Here is a 23,289-nt window from a genome sequence, read left to right on the forward strand (position 1 = left end):
CCTGTTCTGTATAGGTAAAAAATAGTGCCTCAGATCGTTCACTCTCAAAGAGGAATTTTGAACAGAAATTTCTATCATAGCGCTTAGTGACAGACGGTTGAAAGAAAAATTGTGTAAATTATGTAATTGATAAATTTTTTACCTATTTGCCCTGATCTCTAAGGGTACCACTACTTCCGATTTGAAAATTTAAGCCAAGCTACTCAAGCCTACCCCTACCCTAAGTAAGTACCTAAGTATGTCCTCCTGGTTCTAAGGTACCTCTCCACCAATGGGGATGATGACTAGGTTTGAATATATTGATTTTTATAATACATTCGGGTAAATAGGATCAATGTTAACTAATTTATACATAAAAAGCAAAGATTGTCTGGATATTTGCAAAATAAATGAGATTATAAAATTTCAAAAACTACTAAATTTTTTTTATCGTAATTAGATGAAAATTCATACAGTTTTAGCTTCCTTACATTAAATGTGACATTTTTTAATATATGAACTATAAAGATAAACGCACAAATAACAAAGATATTAGTAATTTTGTTTCAACGCGCATACAAATCTAACGATCATTACATTGCCTATGACGTCATTTTTTCGAGCCATTTTGTATGGGGCGTTTTTCAGGGATCCGCGGCAGCGCCGCAAATCTGACCCTTTAAATCCCTGTAGCTCCGAAAGTAACGATCGCAGATACCCTGTTCCTTTTACAAAATTGCTTTACTATTAGTATACTCTTAATTTATATACAATTTAAAAAACTGTCATCATCCCTATTGTCAGCCAAATCGGTCCAGCCGTTCTTGTGTTGTAAGTATTGTAACAAACCCGACTTAATATAGATACTAATATTATATAGGGGAAAGATTTGATTGTTTGTTTGCATTGAATAAACAATGACTATTCAAATGTTCAATTCTGTGATGATTTAAAAAAAAAATTAAAATTAATCCTAATTTCATGTAATACAAAAAATGAGAAAATGAGTCTATGACCCTATTTATGCAACAATATTTTATTAATAGAGATAGTAAATAAAAAGTAAATTTTATAGATATAGTAATAGTCTTTGCTATTGTGAATTTATTTTTCATTCGTTCTTTAATAATTCTGAAATACAATAATACTGAAGTATGTAACTTACTTACGCGGACGAAGTCACAGGCGTTGCTAGTAATTAATAATTAATACAATAACATGAAAAATCTGATCTTTTAATTAAAAGTATTCATTTAATTTTATTTGTCTCAGTTATTAGTCAAATTAAATAAGGTCTTAGAATAATTTTATTTTCATCACTGTGACTCAAAATAGGTTTTGCGTTTATTATTAAGCCATAGGCTGAGAAATTTCTTAATAAATAACAGATGTAACTGTTATTTATTAAAATTATTTACTAATTTGGTTCAGAACATATTGAGTGAATCATGATCGTTCACTTTGTCACATCACTATGTTTGATTCAATAAAAAATGGTATCACAGGAAACTTCAAAAGAGATCGCTGAATTCATTATTCGACTATAGACAATCACTTAAATAAAATTAAAGCGTCTGTCAGTGATTTCAAGATAGCTGTATTTTCTCTTATAGTTATTTACGCGATACCAAAATAATGATTTTGAGGTGATCTTGACATCACAACAAACTACCCGCTGAACTGTAGGTACAATCTGACAACTTGCTTGCAGACGCAAGGTCTGCAAAAATAGCTATGCTGTGCGTTGTCTCGATTTTACAGAGTCCACACAAAGTCTACGCAAAAGTTGTTTTCTTTTTTGATCGATGAATGATTACTAATTGTCTATTTACTTCTTTGTCTACATTATAAAAAAAAAACTTTACACAGCTACCAACCTCATGACTCAAATGTCAATGTTAAACAATGGCTTGATATGTTGTTACACAGTTCATTACGTCATCACCCAGGAACTACGTCAGCTATTGCTTCCGGGAAAATCCAATGATTTCTTTTTCATATTAGTCATTCTTCTTACGTAGTCTAACTTTAATAAATTAATAATTCATTGAATTGACGTCACATACTCGGTTAAGAACGCCTACATTTCAAGTGTGACTCTTGTTACAATAATTACCTATTGCACAGTAAATACTAATATTATAAAGCTGAAGAGTTTGTTTGTTTGATTAAACGCGCTAATCTCAGGAACCCCTATATTATGATACTAGCTCACGCCGCGCGGTTTCACCCGCGTGGTTCCCGTTCCCGTAGGAATACCGGGATAATATATAGCCTATAGCCTTCCACGATTAATGGGCTATCTAACACTGAAAGAATTTTTCAAATCGGACCAGTAGTACCTGAGATTAGCGCGTTCAATCAAACAAACAAACAAACAAATAAACAAACAAACAAACAAACAAACTCTTCAGCTTTATAATATTAGTATAGATTACCCTCCTTCTTACACAGTTGGGTAGTTGATGATTTGTTTGCATTGAATATGCTCCGAAATTACTGAACCGAAAAATTCTTCCGCTGTAGGAAAGCTATACTATCCCCGGGTCCTATATAGTCAATATTTTATCCCCGTATTTCCAACGGAAACAGAAACTACGCGGGTGAAACCGCGTGGTGTCTGCTAGTTAGCTATAAATACGAGTACGGTATACTTATTAGTCTCACTATGAGGTAGGTAATTCCTAATTAATGAATAAAAAAGTATCTTTTAAGGTCCTACCTCCTCTATTGTCTCCATTCCCGGCTAGTTTTAAATGAATTTGTACTAAGTATTAATTGATTTATTAATTAATGCAAAACATACTATCTATTTCTTTGTTTCCCGAAATTGCTCAGAGTTTTCGAAAAGGCGAATAGGTACCTAATCTTTGTACAATAATAATAATTAATATGTTAAAAATACAAAAGATCCACAAATTAAACTATAATATTATTTAAAATAGGTATATCTATAATATAAACAATAGAAGTAGATTTTATGGTCCTACCTCCAATATCTTGTTTCCCTTATCCGACTTAAGTGGGGTCTGGAGAGCTCCTAGAACTCACCATCGCTTAAATAGCTTAAAATCTACTTTACATCTTTTTAAACACAAATAATACTGACTTTGCCTTTTCAATTATATACTTAATCATATCATGTTTAGTTATAGAATATAGTCAGAATGATTTACTTAGTCAAGAGTCGTGATAGCCCAGTAGATATGACCTCGTTGCGACCTCAACAAGATGAAGCTCAACATTGGTGGTATGATTAGGTCCTGTAATCTTTGTCACATTTTTATTACAGTAACAACTAAAATATTGACACCTATCTAACGTTTTGTTTATCTCCTGAATTGGCCTTCGTTTTTTTCATCTTTCTGGCTTCTATCTTCTGTTGACGATTTGGGTACCTACTTTAAAGTAATTAAATGTCATACAATTGTATTTTTTTGAGAATTCAATAAAAGTACAGAAAGCCAAGCTTTCAGTTTCTTTATACAAGTAAAAACAAGTAGTCATAAAATACCCTTATGAGCTCATTACAAACTAGCAAACGTTGTTGCTTATATAATATTATTTCCTTCATAAATTTTAATGTGATAAGCTATCTTTATGTGATCGTTCAATAAGTAGGATCATAACATATCTAAAATTAACCTTTCATTATTTTATCAACACTACACTATCAACATGAAAATTCGCAAGAGGTGTTTATTTATATAGAAAAAAATGCTCAGTAGGTTTTAGTCCATCAATTTTTACTTATAGTACGAGTATGAGGTTATCTTAAATACCACGAACCAGTTACGACCAAGTTTGAAAAATGCGTAATATGAGAGATCAGTGTGATAATCGCAAAAAGTATTTAATTAATAAAGTTGTCCAATTTTAACGGTTTTTAACGGCTAAAATAAGTAAAGCCAAGTAGTTTTTAACCGACTTCAAAAAGGAGGAGGTTCTCAATTCGGTCGGTATTTTTTTTTTTATTTTTATGTATGTACACCGATTACTCAAAGACGCCTGGACCGATTTCAAAATTTCTTTTTTTGTTTGAAACGGTATAGTCCCCATTTGGTCCCATTACCATCATGTCAAGATCTGATGATGGAATCCTGGAGAAATTGAGGGGAACTTTCGAAAATTATATCGGTGTCTAAAGTGTTCGTAAACTTTTCCATTTAGTACTTTTAAGCACTACAATTTCATGAAGGTTTAAAATCGAACTGATGATGGAGCCATAAAATAGACGTGGGAACTCCTCGGCGATTTACAGCAGTTACCTTTTGTTTGAGCCATTTCTGACAGGACTACTTGAAACAACACTGTCTGCAAAATCTAAAGCTATAAGATATTCTCAAATGGCTTGAATTAATACATCACCGGCTTAGCACCGCCTTCATACTGATGAGCAGGTAGAACATATTATGATGTTATTTTTCACTTTTTAGTTTAGTGGGTACGTTTTTAGGTTTTGAAGTCGGTTTAATTTTTTTATTAAAATTTTTATACACTGCAACACTTTCGTCTTATCTTTGGTCAACTTTTCTACTGTTTTCCAAATCATATTTGAAACTTGGGGAAAATGAAGATAGATACAAAAAGATGAGTGAAAAAGAAGACTACTCTTAACTTGATCCTTGACGGAATTGTTTGATCCTTGATTTAATCGTAATAAATAATAATTATTGTAGATGTTCGTTTATTTTGCAAAGCAGTTTATAGTGACAAGCATTTATTCAAGATAGGATAACGAAGTTCAAACTGTTAAAAGGTTATGTTATTATATATTTGTTACACTTATAAAGAAGTCTAAGTAATAGAGTTTCTTCCGATCAATATTGCACTTCAAAAACATGATGCTTTTGGTCCATTTTAGTTTAAAATAGACAATTAGTTAGTAGTTGTTTCAGAAATATAATTGAATCGTTGGCGATTAAAGATAGCATAGCATCATGTGTATATAAATTGAATAATCAGGTTGACATTCAATTTGATAGAAGACTGCGAATGTTTGTACAATGTCGTTCGATTTAAAAAATAAAGTTGTTTTAATAACCGGGGGCTCAATTGGCATAGGTGCTCAAGTGACAGAGTTCTTACTCAAAGAAAATGTGAAGGTTTGTAACTATTAACAACTTTTTTATAATCTTATAAATCTTGAAACGTACATGATTAAAAATGTCCAAGTCCGGTCCTGACTTTGCATTTTACGTTTGTACGCGGGGACATGTAAAAAAATATTATAATTAAAATTTCATAGCTTCACAAGAACAAGCTGTAAAAAACTGGCTTTAGTTTTTAACCCATTAGGCCGAACAACTTAAGCAATACCTACTTTGAGTTCGAATGCTACGTAGGTACCTAGTAGGTAGGACACCTAGCTCTTTATTTTATTTGGTTTTTGTCTTCTAAGAAATTCCCGTATCAGCCAGGTATTAGGAAGTCGGTATTCTTACACGGTGCTGGACGTGCAAATTAAGTTCCGGTCTAATAGCAATCGTTAACATCAGCTGTATGTAGGTATACTTAAACGCACAGACCTGGGAGAGTAAGGTTTTGCCGTCGTGCCACATTTGCAATAGGTTTTTTTTTTATTTTATAGTCTATATGCAGATAAGTGACGATGGTGTCTGAATGTGAAACCTGCATACCAGAGAATTTTCTTAATTCTCTGCGTGTGTGAAGTCTACCAATCCGCATTGGGCCAGCGTAGTGGACTATCGGCCTAACCCCTCTCATTCTGAGAGGAAACTGGAGCTCAGCAGTGAGTCGAACATGTTTTGCTTTACTTGCTGTCTGAATTGGTAGCGGCACGTAGCGGGCTAATTTGGAAGAGGTACAAGTATTATATTCTGATGGTTTCTATGCTGCATCATCGGAAAGCTAAAACTGTTCATAGGTAGGGATGTACCAGCGGTGAAGAGTTCATGCAAATAGATTCCCGCCGGGTTACCTTAAAAAATCCATGCATATTCATTGTTGTATCTAAATATATGAAAAGCCGGCAATTGTATCACGCTATTTTTCATTGAGACGGCTTAACTTCGTCTACATTTCATCCTTCGCCGCTGGGAGGTATATCTTTGTCAGTAGAATAGTAATAATAGAATCTATGAGGCAGCTATGCTTCTCAAAATATAACTAGTGATTAATGATTACAATGATTTATTCCTATACAGCATGTAGCAAACTTGGACGTCGACGTCACGGGGGTTGCCCTACAAAACAACCTAAACAAGAAGTATGGCGAGAAAAAGGTGAAGTACATCAAATGTGATGTCAGCGACGACTCCCAACTGTTTGCTGCCTACGACACGGTTATAAAAGAACACGGATACATTGACGTAGTCATCAACAATGCTGGCATTATGAATGACTCCAAAGAAAAATATAAGAAGGAAATTGAAGTTAACGTCGTAAGTACGCTTCGTACTTCGTACATAGTCGTATTCATCCGCGTAGTGACCGTTCCTATAGGGATACGGGGATAAAATTTAGTCTATGACAGTTAAAAATAACGTGGTTTTCGATTGGTAATGGAATTTTTAAATTAGTTCAGTAGATCCAGAGAGTACATCTGGGATATTAATATCTACGTATACTGTAGAAAAAAGAACTTCATTCCAAAATATAAACGATTAATTTTTTTTTAATCATCCAAATGTAAAAATTGTTTTGTCAATGTGCAATTTTATTAGGGCTTTTTTATTTTATTCTATACCGCGGGAATATTTATTTTCTGATTAAAAGGTACGCCACGTCCTTTTTTATATCCTTGACAATATGTATGGAAAATTTTGTGAATTTGGCATTAAGCTGTACTTAAGTAATGGAATTTGCATACATTATTCAAGATGTATAATAACAACGAATGCTAATGGTACGGGTCCACTGATCCGCATCCTACGTAACGGACACATCGCATCAAACGGATTTTTGATTTTACGAAAAAAAATCCGTTCGACGCGATCCATACGATGCGGATCAGTGTGCTTCACTGTCACCTGTATGACTTTCTATACAAATAATAATAGAATCCATTTGATGCATACTGTGGACTGATTGTGTTACCTGTCGTAAAGGTAATTTATTAAAACATTATAAAACTTATATTATTTAACGTTTTTATATTTTAGACTGCACTCACTACAAGCACGATGAAAGCTCTAGAGATCATGCGAAAAGACCAAGGTGGTAAAGGAGGTGTTATAATGAACATGTCGTCTATAGCGGCTTTATATATAGACCCACTATTGCCCATATACTTCGGCACCAAGAGCTATGTACTTCAATTCAGTAGTTGTCTCGGCGTAAGTACCTATTATCAATGTTAACAAAATCAAGTTTTTTATAATTAAACAATTTTATTTTTTACCGTTATTATGTCAAAAAAACCTTGGTTGGTTATTTATTCATCTGTATAAATAACTTTTGCTATTTACTTATACACTTATTTTTCAATAATGTAAATAAATACATATGCATGACCGCGGAATTATACTATGTGCGCTGTAGCATGGTGCGGGTGACAATTGCCTTATGACATTCATAATACGTACTAATATTGTTAGTCGCAGCAAACTTTCAAGAGTGAAACAAACTGTCACATCTTGTATGGATGCAATCAATCAATCAATCAATTTATTTATTTGCAGATACATGCATTATTTATACAGGTGGTCGGTAGATGTAGATGGTAAATGTATCTTGCCAATTAGGCATGCAAATTATTTATTAAGTATTTAATGATTCAAATGACAATTTCACCATTTAAAATTTACATCTTTACAATTAAAATATGTATGAAAATAACAATAATATCAACTTAAACACTGTAGAATGCCTGTTGAGTTAGGTATTTATATAAATTATTTTTAAAGCAATTTATATTCTTTTCTTTCCTAATTTCTTTTGGTAACTTATTATAAATTCTTACTGCCGCAATGAATAAACTATTATGGTACAGAATAGTTTTATGTTGTTCGCATCTAAATTTATCATTGTCGCGTTTATTTTCATATGGTATAAATATTTTTTTTTTAACTACAAACATGACTACTTCATAAATATATAATGATGGTACCGTTAATATTTTTAATTTTTTGAAGAACGGTTTACAACTGTCTCGTTGACAATAAACTATTGATCAATAAACTATTGTTATTAACACTATTTTCCCAGTATATGATACCGTACCTTAGTATAGATACTACATAACCATGGTATGCAGTCATTGGAACATCATGGTTTACCTTTTTTGATAACATGTACGGTCGTGAAACGTAGTCCCTGTGACCTTCAGTCAGGCCTATGGCTCATTAGAGTCACCCGGGACCTGACCCATACCGCCTCGCCTTAAGTGGACAGTATTCTTCGTATGCCATCGTTTCACCCGGTGGGGGTCTACGCTGCATTTCGGTAACTGTGTTTCTTCAGAATGTGTCATTTCTGATTTGATCACGTAAAATAGTCCGAACAAAGCTCGCTCTACTGCTCTCTGAGTGACCGTTCGCCTTCTTTTTAACCCCCAACGCAAAAAGAGGGGTGTTATAAGTTTGACGTGTCTGTCAGTCTGTCTGTGGTCAGTCTGTCAGTGTGTCACTATAGCTCCCGAACGGATGAAGCGATTTCAATTTAGTTTTTTTTTGTATCACCGGTAACTTACAGCCGAGTATTAGACATATTTGGTGAAAATAGGTTGAGCCATTTAAAAGTTGTGGGGGTTGAAAGTGGGGAAGAACAACCGAATGTCTGAAAATATACTCGAGTGGGGTGTCAAATGAAAGCGCACTGAATGAGAATATTGACGACTTGATCGAGAGTGTAATTAATAATTTCATGGCATTCGGGGGTTTTTCAAAACTTTCATGATACCCATAGTTATCAAGTACTTGTATTATATAACACCTAAACATAAATATTATTTATGACAATTTCAGTTGCCGGAATATTACAACAGAACAGGAGTTCGAGTGATAGCAATATGTTTTGGTGCAACCGACACCACTCTACTTAAGAAAGAAAAATTGGGAAATTTTGATAAGTTAATTGAGAAAGACTTGGAGGGTAACATCAGAAAACATGTCTATCAAAAGTAATCAATTTTTTTATTTGTATATAAAAAATACGCGTTTTGAGGATGCAATCTATATTATTGTGGAAGAGTAATGACACAACATTCTTTTCTATTTCTTTGGGCACACCGCTATCCGCTTGTAAATCTCTGAGAACTTCTAAAAGATTAATTTTAATGAAGTACTATTATAGGCAGTTTTAATCTACATCCAATGTACAACGTATTAATGAGATATGGTATTGTATTAATCTCACATTTTTTTTTTTTTTTTTAATTTTTAATAATGTTAATCCTACTTCCTACTAATATTATAAACGCGAAAGTTTGTATGGATGTTTCGATGTTTGGATGTTTGTTACTCTTTAACGCCGCTACTACTGAAGCGATTTGGCTAAAATTTGAAATGGAAATGGCTTTTACTTTGGATTAACACATAGGCTACTTTTTATCCCGAAAAATCCCCGAAATTTGCGAAAACTGATGATTTTAATAATATGAATGTTTGTTACCCATTCACGCGTCGACTACTAAATTAGCTGAAATTTGGTATTGAGATATATTATAGCATGAATTAACACATAGGCTACTTTTTATTCCGGAAAAATCCATGGTTTCCGAGGGATTTGTGAAAAACTAAACGAAGCGCGCGGACGAAGTCGCAGGCGTCCGCTAGTATAAAAATATAATACAAAACACTATCAAAAATTTATAAGGTATTGTATATTATTATACCTACCGTATATAGTACACGTGATAGCCCAGTGGATTAAAGTGTTGAGCGAGATAAAATATTTTGTACATGCTACCAGGTTTGACACTAAACATTCTCTAGAATTACAAAAGTAGAAGTTCAATCTATGAGTAATTTTTACCTCCTTTTATTAAAGGAGGTAAAAATTACTATAATTACGTACTTTTAAAATAATTGAAAAGTATAAACTTGATAATAATATTGACTCAAAATGTTCGGAATTACATAAATTTGCTTTTATTGATTTTCATTAAAAATATGTAAATATATTAATAAATCCAATTTTGCTAATTGATGTAAATTCTGAAAATATACCTACGGGTCAAATTTGACTCGAAGGCCGGTAACATCAGTACTTTTGATGACCCTAAGGATATTTCATATTTTTAATATAAATATTTTATTTCAGAGTGGAGTCTGCAGCTATAGGGGTAGTTGAATCTCTAAAGAAAGGCGCAAGCGGCAGCACATGGCTGTCAATAGCAGACAAGCCTGTGCGTGACGTCACTGATGTCATAAAGAAGGGCTACGGAGTATTCAGCACACTTGTGTTCGAATAAAATATAAAATACAAAAACTAGCTTTTATTTAACTCGCTCGCTTAAATGTTTAGCTGGCCTATTCATTAATTTGGTCTTTACTAACCATCTATTAAAATAAACATCAACTAAGAAATGTCATCTACTACTTACTGTATGATATCCACGAAGGGTTGTCGGTAGGCACCGGATGACATTTGGCACATAGAATCTTAATTTTGTGAATATGTTAACTAACATAATCATCGCACCAACACATATCTCAAATATATATATTATTTTGTAATTTTGAAATAAATAATTTACAAATTACATAATCAACCCCTTTCGGAACTACAATAGCAATTGTGACGAAGTGTTTAAAATAATGTACTAGTGTTGTAAATTTTTAGAATCCTTATTAAATTAACATGTTTTTATGCTAGATGTACAACTTCGCCAAGTACATTTTTTTAACGTGACCGTTGATAGTACATGCCATAAGAATCATAAAATAATAATTAGGCCCGTTTTTTTCGAAAAAAAACTCACCAAAACAAAGATTGTATATCTTCATGTAATCGCTCAATAAGAAAGATAGGCATACCTATTAAAATGACTTTTTCCTTATTTTGTCAACACCTAGTATGTACATTAATTTATGCAGGAGGGTGTTTTTATGTAAATAGCAATAAATTTCTCTATAGGGTTTGAGTCCATGGATTTGCTATGTAATAAAATGTGATTAACTTGAACCCAATCAACCAATATACTGATACCTAATCGTACAAAATATTTTAATCATCGTATCGTCCGGTCACTATTCATAATTGTCTATGAAGGTGCACCACCCAGACGTGAACTAGGTATTTTTTACGACAGAAACCTTCTTCTTTTTTTAAGTCGGTTAAAAATAAATAAAATCAAGTATCCTTAAATACGAAAACACTTCTGTCTCATCTTTGTTCAACTTTTCTCCTATTTACCTAATTACATTTGAGAGTAGAAGAAAATAAAGAAGAATACGCTTAACTTGATCCTTGATTTAACTGTTTGATCCTTGTTTTAATTGTAATAAATAATCATTGTAGGTGTTCGTTTATTTGGCAAAGTAGTAGTGACAAGCATTAATTTAAGATAGATAAGCTCATTAGATTACGATGTTCAAACTGTTAAAAGATCATAAAATATTTCGTTTATACTTATAAAAAAGTCTAAGTATTAGAGTTTTTCAGATCAATATTACACTTCAGAAACATGGGACATTACGTCCATTTTAGTGTAAAATAGATAAATAGGGAGAATTTGCTTCTGAAATAAAATTGAATTTTGGCGATTATAGATAATATCATGCGTATATAAATGGAATAATCAGATTGTCACTCAATGTGATAAAAGACTGCGAAAGCTTGCACAATGTCGTACGATTTAAAAAACAAAGTTGTTTTAATAACCGGGGGCTCAATTGGTATAGGTGCTCAAGTGATAGAGTTCTTACTCAAAGAAAATGTGAAGGTTTGTAACTATTAGCAACATTTTTATAGTAGGCGACTCCATTAAATACGACTTACTTAATTATGGAACATGGTGCTGCTTCTAAACGTCACAGTATGCTGTACCATTACTACTCGTAAGTACGGGATCTTTGTTACGTATGCTGCATCCGTAGTAAGTTATAAATTGCAAGTCACTTATTTCGTCGTTATCAACCCGTACTCGGCTCACTGCTGAGCTCGAGTCTATTCTCAGAATGAGAGGGGTTCGGCCAATAGTTCACTACGCTGGCCCAATGCGGATTGGCGGACTTAGTGGGTCTATAAACAATGCCGCTATAGACATGTCGTCTATAGCGGCATTGTTTATAGACCCACTAATGCCCATATACTGCGGCACCAAGAGCTATGTACTTCAATTCAGCACATCCCTCGGAGTAAGTACCTACAACCATAGATGTAATAAAAAGTCCAGTTACCGTCTCCTGTGGCCTAATTCACTATTTTGGTCTTTATTAACAACTAACTGACATTTTTTTTTTTTTTTTTTTATTTATTTATTTAAAATTTAAGAATTTTTTAAGAAAATTCTATGGTATGCATGTTTCCTCACATTATTTTCCTGTTCCTTCACCGTTTGAGACACGTGATATTTAATTTCTTAAAATGCACACAACTGAAAAGTTGGAGGTGCGTGCCCCGGACCGGAGTCGAACCCACACTTCGAATCGGAGGCAAAGGTCATATCCACTGGGCTATCAAGGCTCACTTCTTACGGCTATCACATGTTCCTTGAACATTTTTATTTAATTTTCGTTAAAGAATATAACCTCAGAGTTATGGAAAATACTCCCCAACACCTGTATATTAAACAGTTGTAACACATTTCAGTATGTAGCAAACTTGGATGTGGACGACACTGGCATTGCCCTACAAAACAACCTAAACAAGAAGTATGGCGAGGGAAAGGTGAAGTACATCAAATGTGATGTCAGCGACGACTCCCAACTGTTTGCTGCCTACGACACGGTTATAAAAGAACACGGATACATTGATGTAGTCATCAACAATGCTGGCATTATGAATGACTCCAAAGAGAAATATAAGAAGGAAATTGAAGTTAACGTCGTAAGTACTAGTAACTATGCGTAACAAAACTAGCTGAAGCACGCGTATTCAACCGCGTAATTCCCGTTGCCGTAGGAATACGGGTATGGTATAAAATATAGCCTCAGGCCTACCTCTTTAGACATTTATTTAACATGGATAAATTACTTTATTCTATCCCGCGAGATTTATGGATATTTATGGATGGATAAAAGTTACCAATGCCAAGTCTTTTTCGTACCCACTCCTTTCCTTTTTCTATATCCTTATAAGATGTATGGGGAATGTAATTGTTGCTAATTAAAAATAGTAGGCGCCAATGGTAATTTTATACTACATCATTGGTAGACGCAACTTCTTAATATTATGCAAAACTCTTTCCCTAAAGGGTTAAAAGTTTTTCAATTTATATCGTTCATGTTTTAAGTAAATATTTTTGTAAAAGGGTTAAAATTATGAGGTAAATAGGGATAGAAAGTTTACACCTGTTTATACGCGGACGAAGTCGCGTGCGTCCGCTAGTTTTATAATATAAGTTAACATTTTTATTTAGATTACGAAGAATCTTAATTAACATCCACACTATGGGGATGAGGACATTTTTTTAAATTGTATAAATTATGCTAATAGTACCTCAAGCAATTTTGTAAAAGTGACAGGGTATCTGCGATTATTACCTACTTTCGATTAAATTACAAAATCTTATTTATCTTTTTTTATACATACTTAATTATAAAGAATTTATGTCATATCGTTTTGTTTTTTTTAATATATCCAATATTCTCGTTCCCCTCCAACTAGTCGCGAAAGACTGTATTAGGAGTGGGTACGACATACCTACACGGTGATGAGTCCGACCTCTCTTACCGTTGAGCTATTGAATCTTTTATGTATTAATCTTTCTAAAATCTTTGTTTTTATGTATTAATTAGTTAATAATAATTCATCCCCATTCTAGATTGCACTCACTACAAGCACGATGAAAGCTCTAGAGATCATGCGAAAAGACCAAGGTGGACTAGGAGGTGTTATAATGAACATGTCGTCTATAGCGGCATTGTTTATAGACCCACTAATGCCCATATACTGCGGCACCAAGAGCTATGTACTTCAATTCAGCACATCCCTCGGAGTAAGTACCTACAACCATAGATGTAATAAAAAGTCCAGTTACCGTCTCCTGTGGCCTAATTCACTATTTTGGTCTTTATTAACAACTAACTGAAGTGGACAACAAAGTGTCATCTACATACTATAAGATATACACCGTTAGTACCGGATGACATTTGTAATTTGTATCATATGTATGTATTTGTATATGGATGACATTTTTTCAATTGATTTGTTTTTTATTTTGATGGGTTGATAATAAAAATCAAAATAGGAAATAAGGCCAGCTGAACCAAAAGTGACGCACCTGATGACCAATGATGCTAATACGCATAAACATACACGATTACACTAGGGTTGTCAACATTATTTCAGAGAATTATAGTATTTTTCAGATTTAGCTTTAAAAAAATATAGTACGCTTAAATAAAATATAAGCAAAAAAATTATATTAAAAAAAAAAAACATTTTTTATTTTTGAAATATGCTTTTTCACATTTCATTTTAAAGTTTTTGAAAACCAAAAGCATTTTTTAAAATTTGTTCGTAAACTTAATAAGATACACAAGTTCGAATAGGCTAGACGCTATTGCAACTGTCAAAAACTAACGTTCTTAAATTTTTGAAATTAAAAATTTAGTTTGTTAGGTTTCAGTGTTGAAAATATATTATTTTTGCGTACTTTTACGTACTTTGCGTTGCGACAATACACTCTACACTCACACATAGATACTCGTCGCCATTATGGTGCTTCAGTTGTTTATCAACTATATGCCTTAACAATTCAAAGGTTTTTTAGGATTTAACAACATATTTTGTTCTAATTGTTATGTTAAAAATAACCTTGGTTCCTTATTATGTATTCATATCTATAAATAACTGCTTTATAAGCACTTGTTTTGTCAATGACGTAAATACATACAATCGTAATTAGGTACGCACACATAACGTTGAAACTGAAGATCTTTATTTTGGCAAACAAATGAAAAACAGATGTAGGTAAATTTTGTTAACTACAATATGATAATATTCAGTGTTTTGTACGTTACGTGATAATATTAATAATTAATAATAATTAGTGACCAAATAATACATTATACCTATAAATAAATACCTACATAATATTTTAGGTAAATGTGGGATAGTTTCCACATTTTTGGAAATAACCAAATTCTATACGTATATTGTATATTTAAAAATCTTAGCCCTCATTCGCACGAAAGATTTTTTAACGGACGTTAAAAAAGCGTTCACATAAGTTAAATCGAAGCTTGACCGGGTCCGCAAATTATAAAAATTTTAACATTCATCTGTTGTATTGATTTAGTTACAAATAAAATATAAATTCCAGCTATATTCTACGATAGAATATGCCCTAAATAAAGATTAAATGCTGCAATAATGTTTTGGATAGTGGGATAGTATATTTGTATTTATTAAAGAAGATAATACTTAAATTGGCTAAACTTATTATAAAAATAAAATATAAGAAAATATAACTACAACTACGAAATTAAAATAAATTAAAATTAAAACTAATACCTAGAAATATTTATCAAAATTTGCCGCCCTTGGTAGGGTGCCCATCACGCAGGCAGCATTCCCGCGCTGAATTGCGATTGAAATTCTTTGCGCGAGAAAGCTGCCCGCCCGAGGGTCGCCTGTTGCCTCTCTGAGGCGTTTGCTGATCTGGGATAGTTGTCCTATTTAAATAGTTAAGATAAAAGTTTGAGATATTAAAAATTGTACTCCTTATACTCTTAACATCTTTGATTTGATATCAAAATTATTTTATAAAGTTATTCAACGAAAAAGTAACATAAAATGCTTTTGTAAAATTATTATTTATTAAATTGATTAGAGTTACACAATCTAATATATTTTTCTTATTGGCTTCTTGTTTCACATATCGCCCCCCTTCTGTTCTGGCTATAATTCTATTTTTGCCATTTTAATTGGCCTACCTGCGTATAGGCTTTTTTGAGCGCATATTCCGTCCACACACCTCAAGAACGTGCCTTATTACATTCACTTTATATTTATGTGTCATTCAACGAGTAGAAAACAAAAACTAATTACACGATGTAAACAAACCACACTATAAAAATAGGGTAGTCAAATGTTTAAAAAATAATCATAGTAATTTTTTCACCTTTTCTTGTGTGTACAATATAAACATTAGGTAATATGCTAGGATAATGGCTTGAAATAAAATTAGTTATAATATTATTTTTATGTTTCATAAATTTTTAGCAGCCAGAATATTATGACAGAACAGGAGTCCGAGTGATAACAATATGTTTTGGCGCAACCGACACTACTTTACTCCAGAAAACAAAATTGGGAAATTTCGATAAAGTTATTGAGAAAGATTTGGTGGATAATATCAAAAAGCACATCTTTCAAAAGTAAGTAATGTTTTTTTAAATTTTGTTTAGAAAATACGAGGTTATTTAATTTCAAACAATTTTTTTTTTAATTAACTTAACATAACCAGTGACATCGCTGTTACACCTTTCCCTTTTTTTTTATTATTTACAAGTTAGCCCTTGACTACAATCTCACCTGATGACAAGTGATGATGCAGTCTAAGATGGAAGCGGGCTAACTTGTTAGGAGGAGGATGAAAATCCACACCCCTTTCGGTTTCTACACAGCATTATACCGGAACGCTAAATCGCTTGGCGGTACGTCTTATTTTGGCATGAGACACAAATTCCACTATGACGTGTTATTGGTGAAAAGTTCGTCGCCGAATGTAAAGACAGGAATTGCATCCTGTTCCATTTACGTCTAGCCGCGCGTGTCTAGACGTCTAGAGTTCTACGTGACGTGTTTTATTTTATATCAACTAGTATAGGTAGCGGCCTATATGTTGCCCGCATTTTCGTGCGTTTGTGACGTGTCGTAACCGTGACCATAACCGTCGTAATCAAAGCAACATTAAGGTGGGTACAGATTGGTACAATGCAACATGTAATGTAATATTCTGCCTTACATTGCATGTTCCCTGCTGCCTTGGACGTGTGGCGCGCGCGGTACGCGCATTGACTACGAATCAGTCGGCTCAGTCCTGCGCACACTGCGCGCCCCTTTGTGTTCGTACCAAAAACCGACAAATCTCGGATCGAACCGCGCACGAGTTGTAACGCTCGGAGCGTGTGCGACCCAGGCGCAGTTCGTGCGCGCGAGGCGTCCAAACCACGAGCATTCGTGATACATTGCAGCAATGTGGACGTCAAATTCTTGCATTGCATGTTGCATTACATGTTGCATTGCACCAATCTGTACCCACCTTTACAATCGCTTACGAAATCAGTTCTTTGACAACTTATTCGGATAAATTGTTTAAATAAAATGATTCGACCAACTTTAAAGAGAACAAGAAGAATGGTATTAAATGTTTCAAAGAAAATAGTATTTAATAAAAGAAAATAATGTAATTGTCCCTTACCTAAAAAACAAGAAGTCTAATAAAATTATCAATTTAGCATGTTGGAATACTGATAAGTATCAGTGATTATCATTTTCTAATCCGTTATTGATCTTTTGTCTATCATTCGAGTCGTTATATTGATCGATAAGATATTTTAACAATCTTTGCCTTGTATCTATGTATTTTGTGTCTTTGAACGTGCTGTTCATTGAATAATGCATTAAAATATATACCCTTATCTGTTATTTATTAGTGACTAGCGGACCCGGTCAAGCTTCGCTTTGACTTACTCGTATGTGCACTTCTTCCCTATCCCTACCCTACACCTACCCCTTCCCTACCCTACCATATCCCAACCCTACTATACCCTACCCCTATCTTACCCCTAAGGGTATAAATTACATTTAATCTTCTGTTTCTATATCTGCCAAACCTATCAACGGTGTATTTTTTCAAATCACCTCATCTTATTGAAAGAAAAATAACAATGCACTCAAAGCTTCTTCTACAAAACAAATAAAACATTATTTATAAAAAAACATACATACAGCCGAACGTAGAACCTCCTCCTTTTTGGAAGTCGGTTAAAAAATGGTATAATTTTACATTACAAATTTAATTTGCAATATTTAATAAAAAACAGATTTTACTTCAGCTACCACACTAATTACAGCAGCTACAGCACTAAAAAAACTGATTCAAGATAGAAAATTTTTAAACATTCGACAAAAAAATATAACTTGGTCACCTTTAGGGTTTTTGCAAAATTATTTAAATTTGTTGTAAATTAGGTGGTATATCTACTATTTGCGTTTTATCCATAAATTCTCTGTATCTATCTGGAATGGGAAATCCCATAACGTTCGAGGCTGTGCTCGTACAAAGTTGAACGTTGGATTAACAAACTATCCAGCATTACTGGGCAGCTTTCTGTGACAGAGCTTGTCTGGGGTAATAGGGTCAGCTATGGTTGTTTCCGCCACCAAGGAGGATTGGTGTATTCCAGTTTGACTGGCAATTTTTATGAGATTTCCGGTTAAATTAAGTCATACAACAACACATACACTGCGCTTTCTGGTGCGGGGTCGTCATTCGACCATCTTGAGACCTCAACGGTTCTTCGAACTTAATGCACTGCTTTTTTTTAATATAAATGATTCATTTCAGAGTGGAATCTGCAGCTATAGGGGTGGTTGAAGCTCTAAAGAGAGGCGCAAGCGGCAGCACGTGGTTGTCAATAGCAGACAAGCCTGTGCGTGACGTCACTGATGTCATAATGAAGGGCTACGGAGTATTCAGTACACTTGTATTCGAATAAAATAGAAAATACAAAAACAAGCTTTTATTTAACCCGCTCGCTCAAGTGTTCGGCTGGCCTATTCAATAATTTATTAACGACCTATTAAAATAAACATCAAATCAACTAAGAAATGTCATTCAATCTACTGTATGATATGCACAAAGGGTTTTCAGTAGAAACCGGATGACATTTATTACATATAATCACAGTTTCGTATAATATGTCACAAACATACGTCAAAGTTAGTGAATAAGTTAGTGAAATCGTTGGCTTATTATCATCTAATTATAAAAGATTGCACCCGCAAAAATTATGTCTTTATTGTGGTAATAAAATCTAAGATAGGTACAAATTAGATAACATAATCTAAATTACAGCCTTGTACCAATTTTATCACTTGCGATTTTCATCTTTTTTTTTAATTTTAAGAATTCTGTAGACAATAGCTACATTGAATATGATGAGAAGATAAGATGTTTTGTAAGTTTGTTGAACCTATCAATAAATAATAATTATTAATAAGAATTTGAATGTTTATCGCGCCAATATAATGTATACTAATATTATAAGGCTGAAGAAACTCTTCAGCTTGTTTGTTTGTTTGAACGCGCTAATCTCAGGAACTACTGGTCCGATTTGAAAAATTCTTTCAGTGATAGGTAGCCCTTTTATCGAGGAAGGCTGTAGGCTATATTACACCCGTATTCTCACAGGAACGTTAACCACGCGGGTGAAATCGCGCGGCGTCTGCTAGTATCTACATATAAATAAAAAGTGTCTGTTTGTGATTTCAAAACCACCATGTTTTTGCAAGTGCTTATAATTTCATTTATACGGTACTAGCGGACGCTCGTTCCGGATTTCGTCGATAAACTATATTTCCATTAGGCTTAGATTACGAGCACTTCTGGAACGTTAAGTTATGTCATGATTAATGGTGGTAATTAAACTCAAACATAAAATTTACGTTAAAAAAGTTACGAGGATTCTAAACGCCCTTTGGTTGATTACATAGCACTTTATATGGTAAATCAATAAAAGCTAGATTTTTTACCCAAAAACGGAACTAAATTCAATTAAATGTTGAGGTCATCCTCACAACTAAATGTGTTTTATATTTACGGCAGTATGTCTGTACAATGTACATTGATAATATATGTATATTATATTTACTGCATTTTAGAAAATAAATGATTTAAATAAAATCGCAATAAAATAAAATAACTAAATTGCATATTTTGTACGATTGCAAATGTTTTTATTTTTTTTTTATATTACTTGAATACTGTATAGGATTGATAACTAAAAGTTTTTAAAAGTAGGTAATCCGGTTTTGTAAGTCGACAAGTCAATGTCGGGCCTCGGTCAGGAAATATGGGACTTCGGTCTTCTATCTTGGCGAAGTACAGATTTGAATTTTTCAATTATATTTTTTTTTTCGAATATTACTTCCGTTATAAATCATTGTTTTTTTTTCATTATTAAATCTACTCCCGCGCTAAAAGGATAAGGTTTAATGACGAAAGTCAGTATTCCTTTTCTTATTTCTTACTAGCGGACGCTCGCGACTTCGACTGCGTGAAATTCAGTTTTTCACAAATCCCGCGGGAACCATGGATTTTTCTGGAATGAAAAGTAATAGTTTGTGTTTATCCAGAAAAATATCTATTTCCATTCTAAAATTCAGCCAAATCTCTTCAGTGGCCGCAGCACAAAGGAGGAACAAACATACATACTTACACACACACACACACACACACACACACACACACACACACACACACACATTCAACACAAGAAGCCAGAAAGGACTTTTAATAGGCCCAATGCGCTGATTGTCCGCCCGAAGGAAAAGGAAAAATACGCTGAAATACTCAATCGAGTTAAAAAAGGTGTCCCTGATGAACATGTCCGAAATTCAGTAGACAAGATTCGCAGGACAGCTACTGGAGATCTCCTAATCATTCTGGCAAAGGAGAATACAGATAGAGGACATAGTTTACAAAAGACCATTAACGATATCCTCGGAGATGACGCCACAGTAATCAGTAAAGGCTCACAAGAAGTCATTGAAATTCGAGACCTTGATGAAATGACCACAAAGGAGGAGATCCTTGAAGCTATACAAAAGGCCATCGGAGATGCGGATGAAGTAACGCTGGATGCCATCAAGTCACTACGTAAGGCCTATGGGGGCACCCAAACTGCGATGGTGACATTGGCAACGTCAATAACTAGAAAAGTACTGGGAGATAATGACAAAATAAGGATTGGTTGGGTAAATTGCCGTTTGAGAATAGTAGAGAGACCTACCAAGTGCTATAGGTGCTGGCACTATGGACATCTCGCTACCAACTGCAAGAGTAAAGTAGACCGATCCAATACCTGTTCAAAGTGTGGAGAGCTAGGTCATAAATTCGCTGCCTGCAAAAATGAACCTCGTTGCACTCTCTGTGTTGAAATTGACGCCAGTAAAAACTGTACTCATATCGCTGGGAGCAGCAGATGCCCCGTGTATAGAGAGGCACTCCAGAGGGTAATGAAAAAACGAGTAAAATGATGAAGGTACTACAGATAAACCTTAACCACTGTGAGGATGCACACGACTTGCTTATGCAAACTGTGCGCGAACTGAAGCCTGACCTTGTACTTATTTCGGAGCCCTACAAACACCTTAACACTAAGCCCTGGGTAACTGATAGCACCTCAAAAGCCGTGATTTGGGCATGTGGAAATTGGCCATTCGAAGGCATTGTTAATAGTAAAGAAGCCGGTTTTGTGGCGGCGAAACTGAGAGGAATATATTTCTACAGCTGCTATGCTCCACCCAGCCTCTCTTTCGACGAATTTTTGGACTTCTTGGACCGACTTACTGCAGATGCAAAGCAACACTCTTGCATTGCAATCGCTGGAGACTTCAATTCCTGGGCAGTCGACTGGGGCAGTAAACAGACCAATGCACGAGGAGAAGCTCTACTGGAGGCTATGTCCACACTCGACGTAGTTTTGCTCAACAGTGGTAATAGACCAACATTTACGAGAGGAAAATCATCTTCTATAGTAGATGTCGCTTTTGTTAGCAGCAGCCTTGTTAAAGGGAACCACTCGTGGGAGTTAATGGACACATACACAGCCAGTGATCATAGCGTCTATATTGTATGGAAAGTAGGTGTGGGTCAAAGTAATAAAAAAGACTACAAAAAGGCAAACAACATTGGCTGGAAGGTGAGCGCCTTTGATCCTGATACTTTCAAGGTAGCATTGGATTGCAGCCTAACTGGGGATGGAGATGCTACACTAAAGGCAGAGGAGATGATGAAGAGAGTTACGGACGCTTGTGATGCTAGTATGCCGCGAAGACGCAGGATGAACCAGCTTCCACCAGTACATTGGTGGAATGATCATATCGCTGCTCTCCGAAAAGAGTGTCTCGCTAAAAGAAGAGCATCCCAGCGTCGCCGAAATCGACCAAACTTTGAGGAACTGTTGGCAGAGTACAAAAAGGCACGCCGAACGCTAAACATAGCAATTAAAGAAAGCAAAAGACAATGCTGGGGCGAACTAATCAGTGAAGTAGAGAGCGATCCATGGGGTAGACCGTACAAGATTGTCATGACCCAGCTGAGATCTCAGTCAATGGTATCACCCACGTGCCCTAAGCTCCTAGAGACCATTGTTACTGCACTGTTTCCCCAACAACCAGACTTTAAGAAACGGGCAGGAAATTGTGAGATAGAAGAAATCCCACCAATTACAAATGAACAATTGATGGAAGCATGTAGTAAAGTTGGGAACATAAAAGCACCTGGGCTGGATGGAGTCCCAAACATTGCGCTGAAGGAAGCCATAGAAGCAGCACCACACCTGTTTTTAGAGGTATACAACGCGTGCCTTAATGAGGGCATTTTTCTTCGGAAATGGAAGCGTCAGAGATTGGTACTTCTCCCGAAAGGGAAAAAGCCGCTGGATGATCCATCAGCCTACCGCCCACTGTGCATGCTGGATACAGCGGGTAAAATATTAGAAAGTATTATACACAAAAGGATCGAAGCAGTTGTCGAAACGCAGCTCTCAAGCAACCAATATGGTTTCCGGAAAGGTCGCTCCACATTGCAGGCGATCGACCTTGTAGTTAACATGGCCAAGGACGCGATTGCAGGGACCCGATGGAAAAGGGGTGCGAAGAAATACTGCCTAGTGGCAACGCTGGACATTAAGAACGCATTTAACTCTGCTAAGTGGAACTGCATCATGAGAGCCCTCGATGAAATGAACGTGCCACGGTACCTACAAAGGATGGTAGCGAGCTATTTTAGTAATAGGGTTTTGATATATGACACGGAGTCCGGCTTGAAAAACTATACCATTACTGGAGGAGTACCCCAAGGTTCCGTACTGGGCCCATTATTATGGAACGTTATGTACGACGGTCTTCTTAAGATAAAATTGCCAAGTGAAGTAAAACTCGTTGCATACGCAGATGACGTGGCTATGGTCATAGTTGCAAAACATCTCGAAGAGATAAATTTCG

At 34.8% G+C, this 23,289-nt stretch overlaps 3 protein-coding genes across 3 annotated transcripts; all 3 read left to right on the forward strand.

The window, feature by feature from the left end:
* Positions 1-4,924: 4,924 nt before the first annotated feature.
* Positions 4,925-10,364, forward strand: LOC112057060 (15-hydroxyprostaglandin dehydrogenase [NAD(+)]). The gene is made up of 5 exons (XM_052881597.1): positions 4,925-5,084; positions 6,147-6,383; positions 7,104-7,277; positions 8,907-9,061; positions 10,204-10,364. Exons 1-5 carry the CDS (start codon positions 4,986-4,988, stop codon positions 10,352-10,354), a joined length of 816 nt encoding a protein of 271 aa, XP_052737557.1. The 5' UTR covers positions 4,925-4,985; the 3' UTR covers positions 10,355-10,364.
* Positions 10,365-11,519: 1,155 nt separating this feature from the next.
* LOC112057061 (15-hydroxyprostaglandin dehydrogenase [NAD(+)]-like) lies at positions 11,520-18,842 on the forward strand. The gene is made up of 5 exons (XM_052881598.1): positions 11,520-11,827; positions 12,697-12,933; positions 13,871-14,044; positions 16,276-16,430; positions 18,626-18,842. The coding sequence occupies exons 1-5, from the start codon at positions 11,729-11,731 to the stop codon at positions 18,774-18,776; spliced, it is 816 nt and encodes a 271-aa protein (XP_052737558.1). The 5' UTR covers positions 11,520-11,728; the 3' UTR covers positions 18,777-18,842.
* Positions 18,843-20,109: 1,267 nt separating this feature from the next.
* Positions 20,110-21,318, forward strand: LOC128198121 (uncharacterized). Its single transcript, XM_052881844.1, has 2 exons — positions 20,110-20,161; positions 20,684-21,318. The coding sequence occupies exons 1-2, from the start codon at positions 20,110-20,112 to the stop codon at positions 21,316-21,318; spliced, it is 687 nt and encodes a 228-aa protein (XP_052737804.1).
* The last annotated feature ends 1,971 nt before the right edge of the window (positions 21,319-23,289 follow it).

Source organism: Bicyclus anynana, chromosome 5 (assembly GCF_947172395.1).
Source record: "Bicyclus anynana chromosome 5, ilBicAnyn1.1, whole genome shotgun sequence".
NCBI lineage: Eukaryota > Metazoa > Arthropoda > Insecta > Lepidoptera > Nymphalidae > Bicyclus > Bicyclus anynana.

Coding starts and splice junctions, on each gene's coding strand:
- LOC112057060 (XM_052881597.1), top strand. CDS start 4,986: ATGTCGTTCGATTTAAAAAATAAAGTTGTTTTAATAACCGGGGGCTCA. Junction 7,278..8,906: donor AATTCAGTAGTTGTCTCGGC/GTAAGTACCTAT, acceptor TGACAATTTCAG/TTGCCGGAATATTACAACAG. Junction 9,062..10,203: donor AGAAAACATGTCTATCAAAA/GTAATCAATTTT, acceptor ATTTTATTTCAG/AGTGGAGTCTGCAGCTATAG.
- LOC112057061 (XM_052881598.1), top strand. CDS start 11,729: ATGTCGTACGATTTAAAAAACAAAGTTGTTTTAATAACCGGGGGCTCA. Junction 14,045..16,275: donor AATTCAGCACATCCCTCGGA/GTAAGTACCTAC, acceptor ATAAATTTTTAG/CAGCCAGAATATTATGACAG. Junction 16,431..18,625: donor AAAAAGCACATCTTTCAAAA/GTAAGTAATGTT, acceptor GATTCATTTCAG/AGTGGAATCTGCAGCTATAG.
- LOC128198121 (XM_052881844.1), top strand. CDS start 20,110: ATGTCGGGCCTCGGTCAGGAAATATGGGACTTCGGTCTTCTATCTTGG. Junction 20,162..20,683: donor CGGTCTTCTATCTTGGCGAA/GTACAGATTTGA, acceptor GAAATTCAGTAG/ACAAGATTCGCAGGACAGCT.